Below are 15,337 nucleotides of genomic sequence, written 5' to 3' on the forward strand. Positions count from 1 at the left end.
AGCTCAGGCAATCCACCTGCCTTGGCCTCCCAAAGTGCTGGGATTACAGGTATAAGGCACTGTGCCCAGCTGAATTTTTCTGTTTTACCATGGTCTTTGTAACTGAAAATCCCATGTTCTTGAGATAGAAAGAGAGAGAGCCAATGATCCAATGCAAGAAACCGAGTTCAAGAAGAAACTGTTCATCTGAAAGCCGACAACTCATTCTTGAAGGTTAGAGCTCAGCTTTGAAGTTTCAATTCACGAGCCTGGCTCAGTGAGGTATGCTACTCCCCGGTGAGAAAGAAAATGAAGACAACATTTTATGTTGAAAGTGCTCAGTGATGAAAAGGCAGCACCTAGGTCCCTTATCTCATCAGAAATGCAGCAGATTCTTAATATTAGCAATTTCATGTTTAGATTGTTACCTGAAGAAAGGAAAAATGAACTGTCCCGCATGCTGATTCTGCTGTGGGGGAAAAAATGTCTAACAGGCAAGTGGCAAACAACAAAACTTCTGAAGAAGCAGGCCTGGGGGCAATCCAGTATAGTTTCATAATGGTATGAATAGTTATTTTACTGTGTTTTTTCCCCCTTTTTTTCTGGGTTTTGATGTGAATCTCTTCCTATTTGTTCAGGAAATTATGACGTGTGTTCTGGGCAGGGTTTGAGGTTTCGGAACCTTTTCTAAAAGGGACAGAGAGCACCCTGCTACATTTCCTAATCAAGAAGTTGGTGTGCAGCCGGGAAAGCTGAACGGAGTTGGTCATGATGCAGAAGCTATTCAAATGCAGTCGGCTCGTCCTGGCTCTTGCCCTCATCCTGGTTCTGGAATCCTCAGTTCAAGGTAAGACTCAGGAGTCTTGTTCCCCAGCCATCTTCTCTGTAAGCCCCAGAGACCATACAAGTCATTATATTCATTTTAAGGCACAGAATATATAATATTATAGGATAGGAGGCAAAGAAGAAGGATTTGGGGTGGCTGAACCCTTTAATATGAATTCAGTGAAGTTTGGTACCAAGAAAAATCAAACTCTGAGGCACGCACAGTCTTGTAAACTCTTACAATGATTGAAATGTGCTAATTTATTTTGGGATGAAAGTATGAGGTTTATAAATTTTGAAAGCTCAAAAAAGGAATCTAGAAAGTGACTCCTGTGTCTGTTGCGTGGAGGAGATGGGACCTTTGAGCGTTTGTGGGTTTCTGCCTGACCCTCAGTGTCTACATCAGTCCCAAGTTTTAGTGCACTGTGACGGTGTCATTGTTATTTTAACACTGGGAGATGTTATATTTCAACTGGGGTGAATTTGACTGTGTGTTTTTTTTTTCTTGTTTTTTAAGATAAACTTGGTTCTTACTGAAAACTCAATTATGGTTAGACATAGTTAATGCAAACCCTCTCAGATTTTGAAGAGAAGGCCACAGAATGTGGTATTTGTGCTGCTGGTCACAGAAACATCATATTCGGAAATATCTTCCTAGGTTTATCTATCATTTAGTGTTGTTTAGTCAGACTGAAACAAAACCTCTAATGACTAAGACAACAAAAATGATCAGTTTGTAAGAAAAATACAATTTGTTCTCCTTTGATAAATAAGGAATCATGTCGAAATAAGAAAGAGGTCATGGCCTGATAGAGAGATGGCAGAACTTAGAGCAGAAAAACACTAGGTTCCCCCAAATGGTAAGGGAAATGTTGAGTCACAATGACACACATGTCCTAGATTTGTTTTGTCAAAGCAACTTTTGGTTGTCACAATGTAGAGATGAAATCTTACAGATGATCGCAGAGACATTCATTTTATGTTGGAAATTTATAAAATCTCATTTTCTTCTAAATGTTAATACTGAAAAAAGAGCAAGTAATGTTGCTGGGACTTTATTAACCTATGTATTTTTAAAATATAAAACACTGTCAATTGTAGGGAACAGACTTCACTTGGATCACTTAGGGAATATCTTCAGCTTGATGAAATAATTCCCTGAGAACAATGTGGTCTGACAAGATCAAGAGCAATGAGGTCATACTTTAATACAGTCTTGATTGGCTAGGTGGGGCTGGGCATACCACAACCAGAGATACGTAAGTCTGTAAGTTTCCAAAATTTCTCAGAAACATGAATTTCCTGCTAAGATTCATTAAGGAAAACTAGAATGAAAACAACAATGTTCCTTGTACAGTATTCATTAGAAAGAAATGAAGAAAAAAATAATTCGTCGTGAAATTGTATAGAATACTAGCATATACATCATGACCTCATAGGTTTAGCTGTTTGTTAGAAAAGGAAACCATAGAAAGAGACATGGGAGAAACTGACAAACTTGGGTGTTTCCAAAAAAAGACTCTTGGTATCGGCTCAAGGGCTTGTGCCCACATCTGAGTGCGCAGGGAAATAGATGTTCCCCCATGGCTGCATGTGTGAGTGACTGCCACGCGAGGCTGTGAGGTGAAGAGTCATGACACTATTTCCTCACACCTCCACACAATGCCAGATGTGATTCAACAACATTCTTCCCGTCTTATAAAAGGTGTTTATGTAGCCCCTTGGTTTGGCTGATCAAATCAACTAGGCTTTTGGCTGGCTTATACTGAACACACTCAAAACCATTTCAGATTACTATAGTAGGTTGCTCGGGCTGCCGTAACAAAATGCCGCAGACTGGGTGGCTTAAACAACAGAATTTTTTTTTTTTCCCCAAGTTCTGGAGTTGGGAGTCCAAGATCAAGGTGCTGGCAGGGTTGGTTGCATTCTGAGGCCTCTCTCCTTGGCTTGTAGATGGCACCTACTCCCTTGTCTGCACATGGCTTTCCTTCCAGGCATCTGTGTCTTAATACCATCTTTTCGTAAGGTCACCAGTCATTGGATTAGGGCCACCCTAATGACCTCATCTTAACTATATGTGCAATGACCCTATTTCCAAATAATTTCACACTGTGAGATTCTGTGGGTTAGAACTTCAACATCTGAATTTGGTGGTGGTATATTTTTACTGTAAGTCACACCCAAGTAAAGACATGGGGTAAAATTGTGTCTACCCAGCACAAAGACATGGTAATTTGGGGATGTGTGGGTAACCCTGGAGAGCACAGATGGCTAATCTATTTAGAGCTCCAGGGGACTTGATGAGGCTCGTGAATCTTACACTCTTATTGCTTCTCTTTTCCAATGACACCCATAAAGAGAAAAAAATGGGATATCCATAAACAGGTGCAGCCAAGGGAGCCAGGTTCTCCGTGTGTCCACTGTCCACTGTCTCCTAGCTCACAGAACGATATTGATCCACTCATTGTGCTGCCGTTTGTAAAGTGATTTCACATCTATTCTCTGATAATCGTCATCACATTCCCTGTGAGGGGGAATTAGCACCAGAAAACTGGATCTGACATTTGTCATCTTATTTCTCTATACATCAACGTCTTGCAAAAAATTTGTGAATCTTGCCCAAGACCCATTACAACTAATTAACGGCTGAACTGGTCATCTGATTTCAGAGTCAGAGTTGACTTTCTATTGCAGCTCATGGATTAGAGGTTTTCTTTATTTAAACAAACAAAAAGTTCTTTGACTGTAGCCCTTGCTATACCGTTTCCTACTGAGCTGAGGGAGAAATTGAAAGTAAATTTAGGAGCTTTTTATAGCTTGTCAAACTGTGCAAGAGTGGGCGAAGCTTATCCATCTTGCGGAATTGATAGAGCAGGAGGAAGTAACTCTGGCTTAGATAACGCTACCATTTTGAATGAATCAAATGGTCTTTACCCCTTCACAGTAGTTGCTGCTTAAGTTTCTCTAACATGCCTGCAGTAAAGTTATATTAAGAACAGGAAATTAGGCTGGGTACGGTGGCTCACGTCTGTAGTCCTAACACTTTGGGAGACTCAGGTGGGTGGGTCACTTGAGGTCAGGAGTTCAAGACCAGCCTGGCCAACATGGTGAAGCCTTGACTCTGCTAAAAATACAAAAATTAGCCAGGCATGGTGGCATGTATCTGTAATCCCAACTATTCAGGAGGCTGAGGCAGGAGAATCACTTGAACCAGGAGGTAGAGATTGCAGTGAGCCTAGATCACCCTACTGCACTCCAGGCTGGGCGCTAGACTGAGACTCCATCAAGAAAGAAGGAAGGAAGGAAGGAAAGGAAAGAGAGAGAGAAAAAAAAGGAAAAAAAGAAGGAAGGAAGGAGAGAGAAAGAAAGAGAAAAAGAGAAAGAGAGAGAAAGAAAAAGAAAGAAAAATTGGTACATGGTGATTATGTATGTCGGGGGAAACGTTAGTATGATAACATAAAAAGGTGTGGACTACTCAAGAAAGTTGTTTGCTCTGGTGACATTTACTCATAGAAATTATTTTGGTAAAGCAGGACTTGGGGTATTGGGGGAGCTGGGCAGTGAGGGATGGGATTCAAATAAAAACCGTTCTTTCCCTTGGAATCCACTACACAATTAACCAAGAAATCCCATAAGTGGGTCTTTTAGGAAGATAACATTTCTGTCCAGGAGCATACCCACTATAATCACAAGACATTTATCTTAAGCAAGATAGAGTCAAGATACTCTCACAACCTCAGGGGCTGGAACTGTAAAATTTCACATCCTGCCAACACCCTTAAATAGCCATGTCAAGAATTTAGTGTCAGTGGGCCGGGCGCGGTGGCTCAAGCCTGTAATCCCAGCACTTTGGGAGGCCGAGGCGGGTGGATCACGAGGTCAAGAGATCGAGACCATCCTGATCAACATGGTGAAACCCCGTCTCTACTAAAAATACAAAAAATCAGCTGGGCATGGTGGCGCATGCCTGTAATCCCAGCTACTCAGGAGGCTGAGGCAGGAGAATTGCCTGAACCCGGGAGGCGGAGGTTGTGGTGAGCCGAGATCGCGCCATTGCACTCCAGCCTGGGCAACAAGAGCGAAACTCCATCTCAAAAAAAAAAAAAGAATTTAGTGTCTGTAACTTGTTCTTTCTTTTAAAGTACGTTTAACATCATTGGACCCAAGTTTGGAGAGGGAGACCTTCTACTTTTGATTTCTTTATAAAATATTTAAATAGCTTTGTTGAGATAGTGTCTACATACCATACAATGGTATGTAAATACCCATTAAAGGTGTTCAATGATTAGGCCAGGCATGGTGGGTCATGCCTGTAATTCTAGCACTTTGGGAGGCCAAGGCAGGTGGATCACTTCAGGTCAGGAGTTGAGACCAGCCTGGCCAACATGGCAAGAACTTGTCTCTACTAAAAATACAAAAATTAGCTGGGTGTGGTGGCGTACACCTGTAATTCCCCAGCTACTCGGGAGGTTGAGGCAGGAGCATCTGTTGAGCCTGGGAGGCGGAGATTGCAGTGAGCTGAATCCTGCCACTGCACTCCAGCCTGGAGACAGAGCAAGACTCTGTCTCTAAAAAGGAAAAAAAAAAAAAAGAAAAGAAAAGAATGCAAAATATCCCATTAATAACTTTTATATTGATATGTTAAAGGATAATATTTTGAATATATCAGATTAAATAAAATGTATTAAAATTAATTTCACCTGTTTCTTTTTACTTTTAAAAATATGGCCGCTAGAATATTTAAAACTCTATGTGGTTTCCTTTATGTTTCTATTGGAAAGAGCTGGTCTAGACAGCATAAGGTGTGAAGACACCGCCCTCTGCTGGAAGAGAGGCTGGATTTTTATTTCACCTACAGGGAGAGACGTCTAAGTAGCAAGTAGATGCCAAACTAATGCTGCCTCAGGAAAGAATCAAAAAAGGAGAAAGAAACAGCGAAATCAGGCCGGGCGCGGTGGCTCATGCCTGTAATTCCAGCTCTTTGGGAGGCCAACACGGGCGGATCACTTGAGGTCAGGAGTTTGACACAAGCCTGGCCAACATGGTGAAACCCCATCTCTACTAAAAATACAAAAAATTAGCCGGGAGTGGTGATGGGCCCCTGTAATCCCAGCTACTTGGGATTCTCAGGCAGAAGAATCACTTGAACCTGGGAAGTGGAGGTTGCAGTGAGCCAAGATGGGGCCCCTGTACTCTAGCCTGGGCAACAGAGTGAGACTCCATCTCAAAAAAAAAAAAAAAAAAAAAAAAAAAAAAGACCATAAATTGAGAATCCTAGAGATACTAAATGGTAGAATGGGAATTTGAATTTAAATTTATAAATTGTTCACTATAGAGATCATAGGTCATTGTTGTCCTCCTTTTTCTCATGAGAAAACTAGCAATGAAGAACTCTGACTATGTGCTAGGTCCTATTCTGAGACCCTAACATTTGTATCTCATTATTAGATCTATTACTTCCCATCCTACAGACGAGAAAATTGAGGCGCAGGGAAGTTAAGTTGGCCAAGATCACACAGCCAGTAAGGGGCAGACATTGAAAGGTCATTTTGCCTGCCTTATCCCCAGCCTCGAGGCAGTGGCAGACCTAACTCACTTTGGACAACCAGCTGTCCCAGACCAGACATCGTCAGCTATACTCAGGAATCACAGGAAAGATTATGATAAAATAATATATAGTTCCAAAGAAAAGAAAGAAAATCCAGTAGGAGAATATTTACTAGACTTTTAATGTTTATATTTTTAGAGAAATATTGTTTATTACAGCAATTTAGAAAACAAAGCGAGAAAAAAAATCACCAAAGACTCTACCACCATAGTTATTTTTGTGTATTTCCTTCCATTTTCCCCCAATATCGGTTGATATAGTTGAAACTGTTATGCACACAAAGCGGTATTCTGATTTTCTCACTCGTTTTATTTATTTATTTATTTATTATTATTATTTTTGAGACGGAGTCTCGTCCTGTTGCCAGGCTGGAGTGCATTGGTACAATCTCGAATCACTGCAACCTCTGCCTCTTGGGTTCAAGTGATTCTCCTGCCTCAGCCTCCCAAGTAGCTGGGACTACAGGCACCCGCCACCATGCCCAGCTAATTTTTCTATTTTTAGTAAAGACAGGGTTTCACCATGTTGGCCAGGATGGTCTCCATCTCTTGACCTTATGATCCGCCCGCTTCCCAGTGCTGGGATTACAGGTATAAGCCACTGTCCCTGGCCTTATTTATTTTTAATTTTGTAAATTAATTTTTTCTTCTGAGACAGTTTAACTCTGTTACCCAGGCTGGAGTGCAGTGGTGCAACCTTGGCTCACTGTGACCTCCTGGGCTCAAGGAATCCTCCTGCCTCAGCCTCCTGAGTAGCTGGGACTACAGGTCTGTGCCACCACATCCAGCTAAAATTTTTTAAATCTTTTTTTTTTTTTTTCTGTAGAAATGGGAGTCTCTTTATGTTGCCCAGCCTGGTCTTGAACTCCTGGGCTCAAGTGATCCTCCCACCTTGGTCTCCCAAAGTGCTGGGATTTCAGACACGAGCCACTGCACCCAGGCTAATTTTTACTTTTATTTTATTAAAAAAAAATTATTGCCCTACCCCCGCAACTCGTTTTTAAGTATAGGTTTTTCTACAATGCCACATTGTCTTTTCCATAAAAAGTACTTTTGGCCAGGTATAGTGGCTCATGCCTGTAATCCCAGCACTTTGGGAAGCCAAGGTGGGTGGATCATCTGAGGTCAGGAGTTCGAGACCAGCCTGGCCAACATGGTGAAACCCCGTCTCTACTAAAAATACAAAAATTAGCTGGGTGTGATGGTGAGCACCTGTAATCCCAGCTATGCAGGAGGCTGAGGCAGGAGAATCACTTGAACCCAGGAGGTGGAGGTTGCAGTGAGCTGAGATCATGCCACCACACTCCAGTCTGGGCAACAAGAGCAAAATTCCATCTTAAAAAAAAAAAAAAGTACTTTTTTACTATTTGGTTACTATTCTCTTATCAGTGGATTTCTTGTAATTTATCTGAGCATTTTCCATTATTTTGTGCTGGGCTTTAAAACCACCCTTCCTGCCTTTCAAAAACCCTAGACATGCCCTTTCTTGCTAGGTAATTATTAGTTGCACTTGTTAGAATAATCATATACTTGGAGTGGGGAGGAGATTAACCTTTTGAAGGGTGGTGACTTATTTCTCACCATTAGGCCTTTGTCCTTGCTAAATTGAAGAAGGAAGATTTTATTTTATTAGCTAATAAAGAACCTCCTTTATAGGCTGGGTATGGTGGCTCATGCCTGTAACCCTAGCACTTTCAGAGGCCAAGGCAGCTGGATTGCCTGAGCTCAGGAGTTTGAGACCAGCCTGAGCAACATGGTGAAACCCCATCTCTACTAAAAGTACAAAAAATTAGCTGGGTGTGGTGGCAAGAGCCTGTAATCCTAGACACTTGGGAGGCTGAGGCAGGAGAATTGCTTGAACCCAGAAGGCAGAGGTTGCCATGAGCTGAGATCGAGCCACTACACTCCAGCCTGGGCAAGAAAGCAAAACTCTGTCTCAAAAAAATAAAATAAAAAATAAATCTCCTATATAACCTCATGACATCAGATTTGGAGTCTTTTCCATAGAGATGAAATTCAGAAAAAGCTGAGACTCAGATAGTCCAAGCTGCCTGACCCTCTGTGAATAGAGGGGACTTGTTCTTTTGAAATCTGAGTGCAAAGACACAGGACAATTTGTTATCTACTTTTCATTCCTAAGGATACTGTATGGAATTAAAACACAAGAACTAGAATTCTGTAATACCACGAGTACTACACAGTGTGTTTCTTCCCCTTTTGGAACCTGATTTGATTCATCCCTACAAAAAGATGTGGACATTGGGGCCAAATGTGCGTTGGAATCCTGAATTCTTGACTTAGCGCCTGTGTGGCTGCAATTTTCTTTTGTGTAAAATTGAGATAGTAGTACAAAAGTAACAACAGTTAATATTATCTAGCGTTTACTGCGTGCCTGGCACTGTGTTAAATTCCTTATGTGCATTTGCTGATTTAATTTTTGTGATAGGCGTATGACACTATTAGTTCTTCCTATTACAGTGAGGGTTCACAGAAATTAAGGTTTCACAACTGGTCAGCAGAGATGGGACTTCACTCCAGTAGCTGATTCCAAAGCCTATTCTTCTACTTTTTGGAGAAGGACAATTTATATAAAAGGTTGGCACATAGTGGGTGCTGCTGTTATATAAATGGGCATAAAATCTGTCTACATTTTGCCTTTTATTTAGAATCTATTTAGTTAAAACCTTCTTAGGGCAGGCCAGGTGCAGTGGCTCATGCCTGTAATCTCAGCACTTTGGGAGGCCAAGGCAGGAGGATTGCTTGAGCCCAGGCATTTGAGACCAGCCTGGGCACATAGTGAGACTCCATTGCTACAAAAAAAAAAATTAGCTGGGTGCGGTGGTGCACCTGTAGTCCCAGCTGGCTGGGGAAGGGGGATGACTTGAGCCCAGGAATTCAAGGTTACACCGAGCTATGACCACAGCACTGCACTCCAGCTTGGGCAGCAGAGTAAGACCCTGTCTTGAAAAATAAAAAAATAAAAACTTCTTAGGACAGAGCGATTAGAAGCTGTGTAGTAGATACTTAGTAACAGTGTGGGTTCCTTGTTGGGCAGGTTACCCTATGCAGAGAGCCAGGTACCAGTGGGTGCGCTGCAGTCCCGACAGTAATTCTGCAAACTGCATTGAAGAGAAAGGACCAATGTTCGACCTACTTCCAAGTGAATCGAACAACATCCCTCATCTGAGGACTGACCCTTTTCCGTAAGTAGACTTTTCTCTAACTAAAAAAAAATTTTTTTTTTTGTACAAACAGTGGTCTCTGTATGTTTCCCAGGCTGGTCACGTACTCCTAAGCTCAAGCAGTCCTCCCACCTTGCCCTCCCAAAGTGCTGGATTACAGGCATGAGCCACCATTCCCAGCCCTGGTGACTTTCTCCATCACTGGTATTCACTGCATTAGTGATTACACCATCACAATCTTCAATATGCAACTCTACAGTCCTTCTCCTGCATTCTTACTTTAAGGTGGCAGCATTAAGTTTGAATGTAAAATTACAACCTCCTCCATTACTTTAAGTCATTGGTTTCAATAGTAATTCATTTAAATCTAAAATGTTAGGGCGCAGTAATATTAGGGCTCATGCCTGTAATCCAACCAGTTTGGGAGACTGAGGTGGGAGGATCACTTGAGACCAAGAATTTGAGACCAGCCTGGGCAACACAGCAAGACCCCATCTTTATTTAAAAATTACTGGCTGGGCATCATTGCTCACACCTGTAATCCCAACACTTTGAGAGGCTGAGGCAGATTGCTTAAGGTCGGGGGTTCAAGACCAGCCTGGCCAACTTGGCAAAACCCATTTCTACTGAAAATACAAAAATTAGGTGGGCATGGTGGCATGCCTGTAATCCCAGCTACTCAGGAGGCTGAGGCAGGAGAATCACTTGAAGCTAGGAGGTGGAGGTTGCGGTTAGCCCAGATCATGCCACAGCACTCCAGCCTGAGTGACAGAGAGACTCTGTCTCAAAAAAAAAAAAAAAAAATTAGAAATTAGGCCAGGAGCAGTGGCTCACGGCACCTTGGGAGGCCGAGGCAGGTGGATTGCTTGAGTCCAGAAGTTTGAGACTGGCCTGGGTGACATGGAGAAACCCTGTCTCTACAGAAAAAGACAAAAATTAGCCAGGCTTGGAGAAGCCTCATCTCTACAGAAAAATACAAAAATGAACCATGAATGCCTGTGGTCCCAGCTACTCGGGAGGCTGAGGTGGGAAGATTGCTTGATCCTGAGAGGTAAAGGCTGAAGTGAGCCATGGTGTGGCACTGCACTCCAGCCGGGGTGACAGAGTAAGACCTTGTCTCAAAATAAATAAATACATTTTAAATAAATAAATACAATTAAAACTAAAATTAAAAAATAAAATGTGAAGGGAGTAGCTCAAATTCTCCAAAAGAACTCTTGCACGCCATTCCTCCTCTCCTCAAATCTCTATTTTCCTTCCCCAAAGCCATGACTTTGCTTCTCACCCTGACCCTGTGCCTTCCCTCCTGTCACTGCAGAAGAATGGTCCCTGCTTCTGTGTGGATCCCAAGCCCTTTTGCCCTCAGATCCTCCTGTCCTTCCTTCCCTGGCCCTGCTCTGTATTGGCTGTAGGGTGGGGGTGAAACTGACCCCTTGGATCCGCATTTCTCAGGCTCCCAGGGTTGTGGCTGACGTTGGCCAATGGGAGGCAAGGAAGGGAGTTTGGAGAGCTTGGGAGGAAGGGAGAGACGCATATTTCTTCTCCTTATTCCCTGCCTTGGGTGCCCCCTCGGGCAGGACTGTGTCTCTCCCATGGCCTCAGCTCCCACCAGATGCCTCTAGTCCCTGGGCTCAGGAAATACACAAGCTTCTTCCATTATCCCTGCAGCCCAGGGAGGGAAGTATTTTCTTTCTTTCTTTTTTTTGAGAGAGCCTCGCTCTCATTGTCCAGGCTGGAGTACAGTGGTGTGATCTCAGCTCATTGCAACCTCTGCCTCCTGGGTTCAAGTGATTCTCTTGCCTCAGCCTCCCGAGTGCTGGGATTACAGGCATGCCACCATGCCCAGCTAATTTTTGTATTTTTAGTAGCAACAGGGTTTTGCCATGTTAGCCAGGCTGGTCTCGAACTCCTGACCTCAAGTGATCCCCCTGCCTTGGCCTCCCAAAATGCTGGGATTGTAGGCGTGAGCCACCGTGCACCTGGCTGAGGGAAATATTTTCTTGCTGTTGTTAATCTCTGGGTTACCTCGCTGTCCCCCGTTTGGCTTCACCTCTCTTCCATCACCTATATGAGGAATTTCCTCTGTGTTAAATGTCTGGAGAAGTTTCCTGATTGGCCCTGACTGTTGCAGCTTCTAAGGCCACCTCTCTTTGTGGCTGGTGTCCTGTTCCCATGCACCTTTTCCAGGAATTCCATTCTGCAGTTATCTCTCTGAACCCAGTGTCTTCTTCCCATCAATATGGTAGCGGACTTTAGTATCCCCTATGTTTAGGCAACATCTGTCTTTTGTTTTTGCATCCTCTCCAGTGGTTGCCCTTCTCTGCTCTTCTTCACAGTAACACCTCCTGAAAGGGCCGCCTTTCTGCCCCCTCCTCTCCTCACCCCCCTGCGGCTGGACTTCTGTTCCTACACTCCAGGCTGGTTGACACAGTCACTGGTTACTTTGTTATTTTCAGCTTAGTTGACCCTTAGTTGCCTTCAAAAACAGCTGACTGGGACATGCATGTACTCCCAGCACGTTGAGAGGCCAAGGCAGGAGGATCACTTGAGCCCAGGAGTTCAAGGCCAGCCTGGGCACCATAGTGAGACCCTATCTACAAAAAGTAGAAAAATTAGCTGGGAGTAGTGGCTCATGCCTGTGGTCTCATCTACAAAGGAGGCTGAGGTGGGAGGATTGCTTGAGTCCAGGAGGGTGAAGCTGCAGTGAGCCATGATCATGCCAGTGCACTCCAGCCTGCACAACAGAAGGAGAACCTGTCTTAAAAAAAAAAAAAAAATAGTTCGACCACCCCTCCCTTGAAATGTTTTTTAATCTGGGCTTCCATGCCCTGTCTTATCCTGTTTCTTCTCTGATTGTTCTTTTTCCTCTGCTCAATATTTAATATATTGGTGTGAGCCTGGCCCTGTCCTGGCCCCCGTTCTCTATCTACATGTTTTCTCTAGGTGATCTCCATCGGTTCTGTGGGTTTAACTACCAAATCTGTGTTTCCGACTCTGACACTCCAGGCTAAAGTAACCTCCTGGTCACTTTCTGTTACATTAGTCAATTTCTTTTCTCTGTACCACCTTTGATTTTCTTGATTTATTTATTCACTTTTTACTGTCTGTCTTTCCCACTAAGTTAAAAACTTCTTGAGCAGGGATTCATCTATCTGCTTCTGTTCTATCCCAGGCGCTCAGGACAAGGACCGGATGTTCACCAAGTATTTATTGAATGCATACGTGAATAAAAACTCTAATCAGTTATCTGCTGGTTTATTATTTTTGTGGAGAAAATGACTTATAGGCTGTGACACTTAGCTTTTGTTTCTGATGCTTTGTTGCCCTGTTCTGTCACTGAGGCTGTCACCATTGCTTTGTGCTCTTTGAATTTCTAACCATCACACTCAATCCAGAAGGAAGCCTTATCTTTCAGCACCCTTCGGCTGAAAGAATGCAGGTTGGAGGCAGGGTCATTTTTGTACAGGAAATTGAATGTTTATATGCTGGTACATATAAAACTTAGCTTTTTACAAAGAATTTCTCAAAGCGAGCTTTGTTGAAGTACAGTAAATTATTAGAACTTTCATGGAAATTTTAGTAAAAAATGTCATTCTCTCTGGGCTTGGTTTTTTGTCCCTTCTTTTGGGGAGGTTGGGGTGGGGGATGGAATTTTGCTCTTGTGGCCCAGGCTGGAGTGCAGTGGCGCCATCTCGGTTCATTGCAACCTCCACCTCCCAGGTTCAAGCGATTCTTCCGATTCTTCCGTTTCAGCCTCTTGAGGCATGAACCACCACGCCTGGCTAATTTTTGTATTTTTTGTAGAAACGGGATTTCACCATGTTGGCTAGGCTGGTCTAGAATCCCTGACCTCAGTTGACCCACCCACCTCGGCCTCCTGAAGTGCTGGGATTACAGGCGTGAGCCACCGCGCCCAGCGGTTTGTCCTTTCTTTAGAGAGAAAGAGGTCTTTTTCTGAGACACTCTTGCTCTGTTGCCCAGGCTGGAGTGCAACGTTTCGATCTTGGCTCACTGCAACCTCCGTCTCCTGGGTTCAAGTGATTCTCTCACCTCAGCCTTCTGAGTAGCTGGGATTATAGGCATGCACCACCACGTTGGGCCAAGAAGTCTTCTTTTAAAAACGATTTCTTAAGTAAATTTCAAATATACAATTTATATGCTAGTGAAAACAAATTAACACTGTTTATGCAAGTCTACAATAGGTAGATATGGAGTTGACAGATGCAATAAGTATAGGCAAACACATAGGAACATTTGACCTGGGGTTTTTTTGTTTGTTTGTTTTAAAACATTGAACAGAGGCTGGGCGTGGTGGCTCATGCCTGAAATCCCAGCACTTTGGGAGGCTGAAATGGGTGGATCACCTGAGGTCAGGAGTTTGAGACTAGCCTGGCCAACATGGAGAAACCCCAACTCTTAAAAAATAAAAAAAATTTAAAAAGTAAAAAAAAAACATTGAATAATTGGAAAGCTTTTAACTCTCTTAATTTGAGCAACTGACTGGCTGTATTTATTTCCTTATCTTAAAAAATAACTATTATAATTATCTTTCCCACATATCAAACTTTACTGATTTTTTCCCATTTTTCTTTCATACTTCAGAAAGACAAGATTCCAGGACTTGAATCGGATCTTCCCGCTTTCTGAGGACAATTCTGGATCAGGCTCCGGCTCCGGGTCGGGATCCGGGTCAGGGTCCGGGAACGACTTCCTAACTGAAATGGAACAGGAGTACCAACTAGTACATGAACGTGATGCTTTCCATGACAACCTTATGTCTCTGGACAGGAATCTGCCCTCAGACAGCCAGGACTTGGGTCAACTTGGATCAGAAGAGGATTTTACAATATAAAAGAGAATTTTCCCACCTTGACACCAGGCAGTGTATTCAGCATATTTTGTGTACCATGGTTAATGATTGCCATTAAATGGTTAATCTTGGGACAAAAAATTTTATAGAAGTTTTTAAACATCTGTAAAAGAAGCTTAAGTTTTATCATCCTTTTTTTCTCATGAATTCTTAAAGGATTATGCCTTAATGCTGTTATCTAACTCATTGTTCTTGAAAATACCTGCATTTTTTGGTATCATATTGAACCAACATCATCATGAAATTAGATTTCCATGGCCATAAAATGGCATTAAAAATAAATTATATTTTAAAAAATAGTTTGATTAGCAAATTGGCAGGCAGTATTTCATACTTAAGAATCTGACTTGGATTGTGAATTATAGATATGCCCTTTACTGATAAAAACAAATTAAAAAACATAATGAAACACAGTGAATTTGTACAGTGGGGGTGTTTGACAGATTTTACAGTGTGAAGTATACTATTACTTTTGAATGTGTTTGCAGAGCTGGTGGACATGTTTATCTACAAGTATGATTGCTGTTATGTAACACCCAAAACTAACTCCCAAATTAAAGCACAGTTGTGCTCTCAATACCTCATAGTGCTTTATCTTTTTTTCCTGGATATCTGTGTATTTTCAGATGTTGCTATATTAAAGCAGATATATAACCAAAGGATAAGCTGTCTCAGATCTCTTGTTCTAAACACAAGAAACAGTTATTTTGGCCAGACATTTCTCTAGAAGTCTTAACAACAAAACAACTTTAAACTTATTCTACAGTAAACACACATTTTGTAATCAGAATCAAATCATACTAACTAGCAGATGAAGAAAGCAATTATGCCTTAGCAAGAGGGTTATATGTCTCAAAGCATTTCCTCACCTGAA

At 42.4% G+C, this 15,337-nt stretch overlaps 1 protein-coding gene across 2 annotated transcripts; it reads left to right on the top strand.

Annotated features, from left to right (window-relative positions):
• Positions 1-208: 208 nt before the first annotated feature.
• Positions 209-15,122, top strand: SRGN (serglycin). 2 transcript variants are annotated; one of them, XM_032256172.1, is made up of 4 exons: positions 209-261; positions 618-826; positions 9,467-9,614; positions 14,196-15,122. In XM_032256172.1, the coding sequence occupies exons 2-4, from the start codon at positions 748-750 to the stop codon at positions 14,443-14,445; spliced, it is 477 nt and encodes a 158-aa protein (XP_032112063.1). In that variant the 5' UTR covers positions 209-261; positions 618-747; the 3' UTR covers positions 14,446-15,122. The 2 variants fall into 2 exon arrangements, with proteins under 2 accessions (XP_032112063.1, XP_032112064.1); XM_032256173.1 differs by lacking the exons at positions 209-261; positions 9,467-9,614 and having other exon boundaries at positions 768-826.
• Positions 15,123-15,337: the final 215 nt, after the last annotated feature.

Source organism: Sapajus apella, unplaced genomic scaffold, assembly GCF_009761245.1.
Source record: "Sapajus apella isolate SASKATOON/1434 unplaced genomic scaffold, GSC_monkey_1.0 scaffold94, whole genome shotgun sequence".
Taxonomy (NCBI): Eukaryota; Metazoa; Chordata; class Mammalia; order Primates; family Cebidae; genus Sapajus; species Sapajus apella.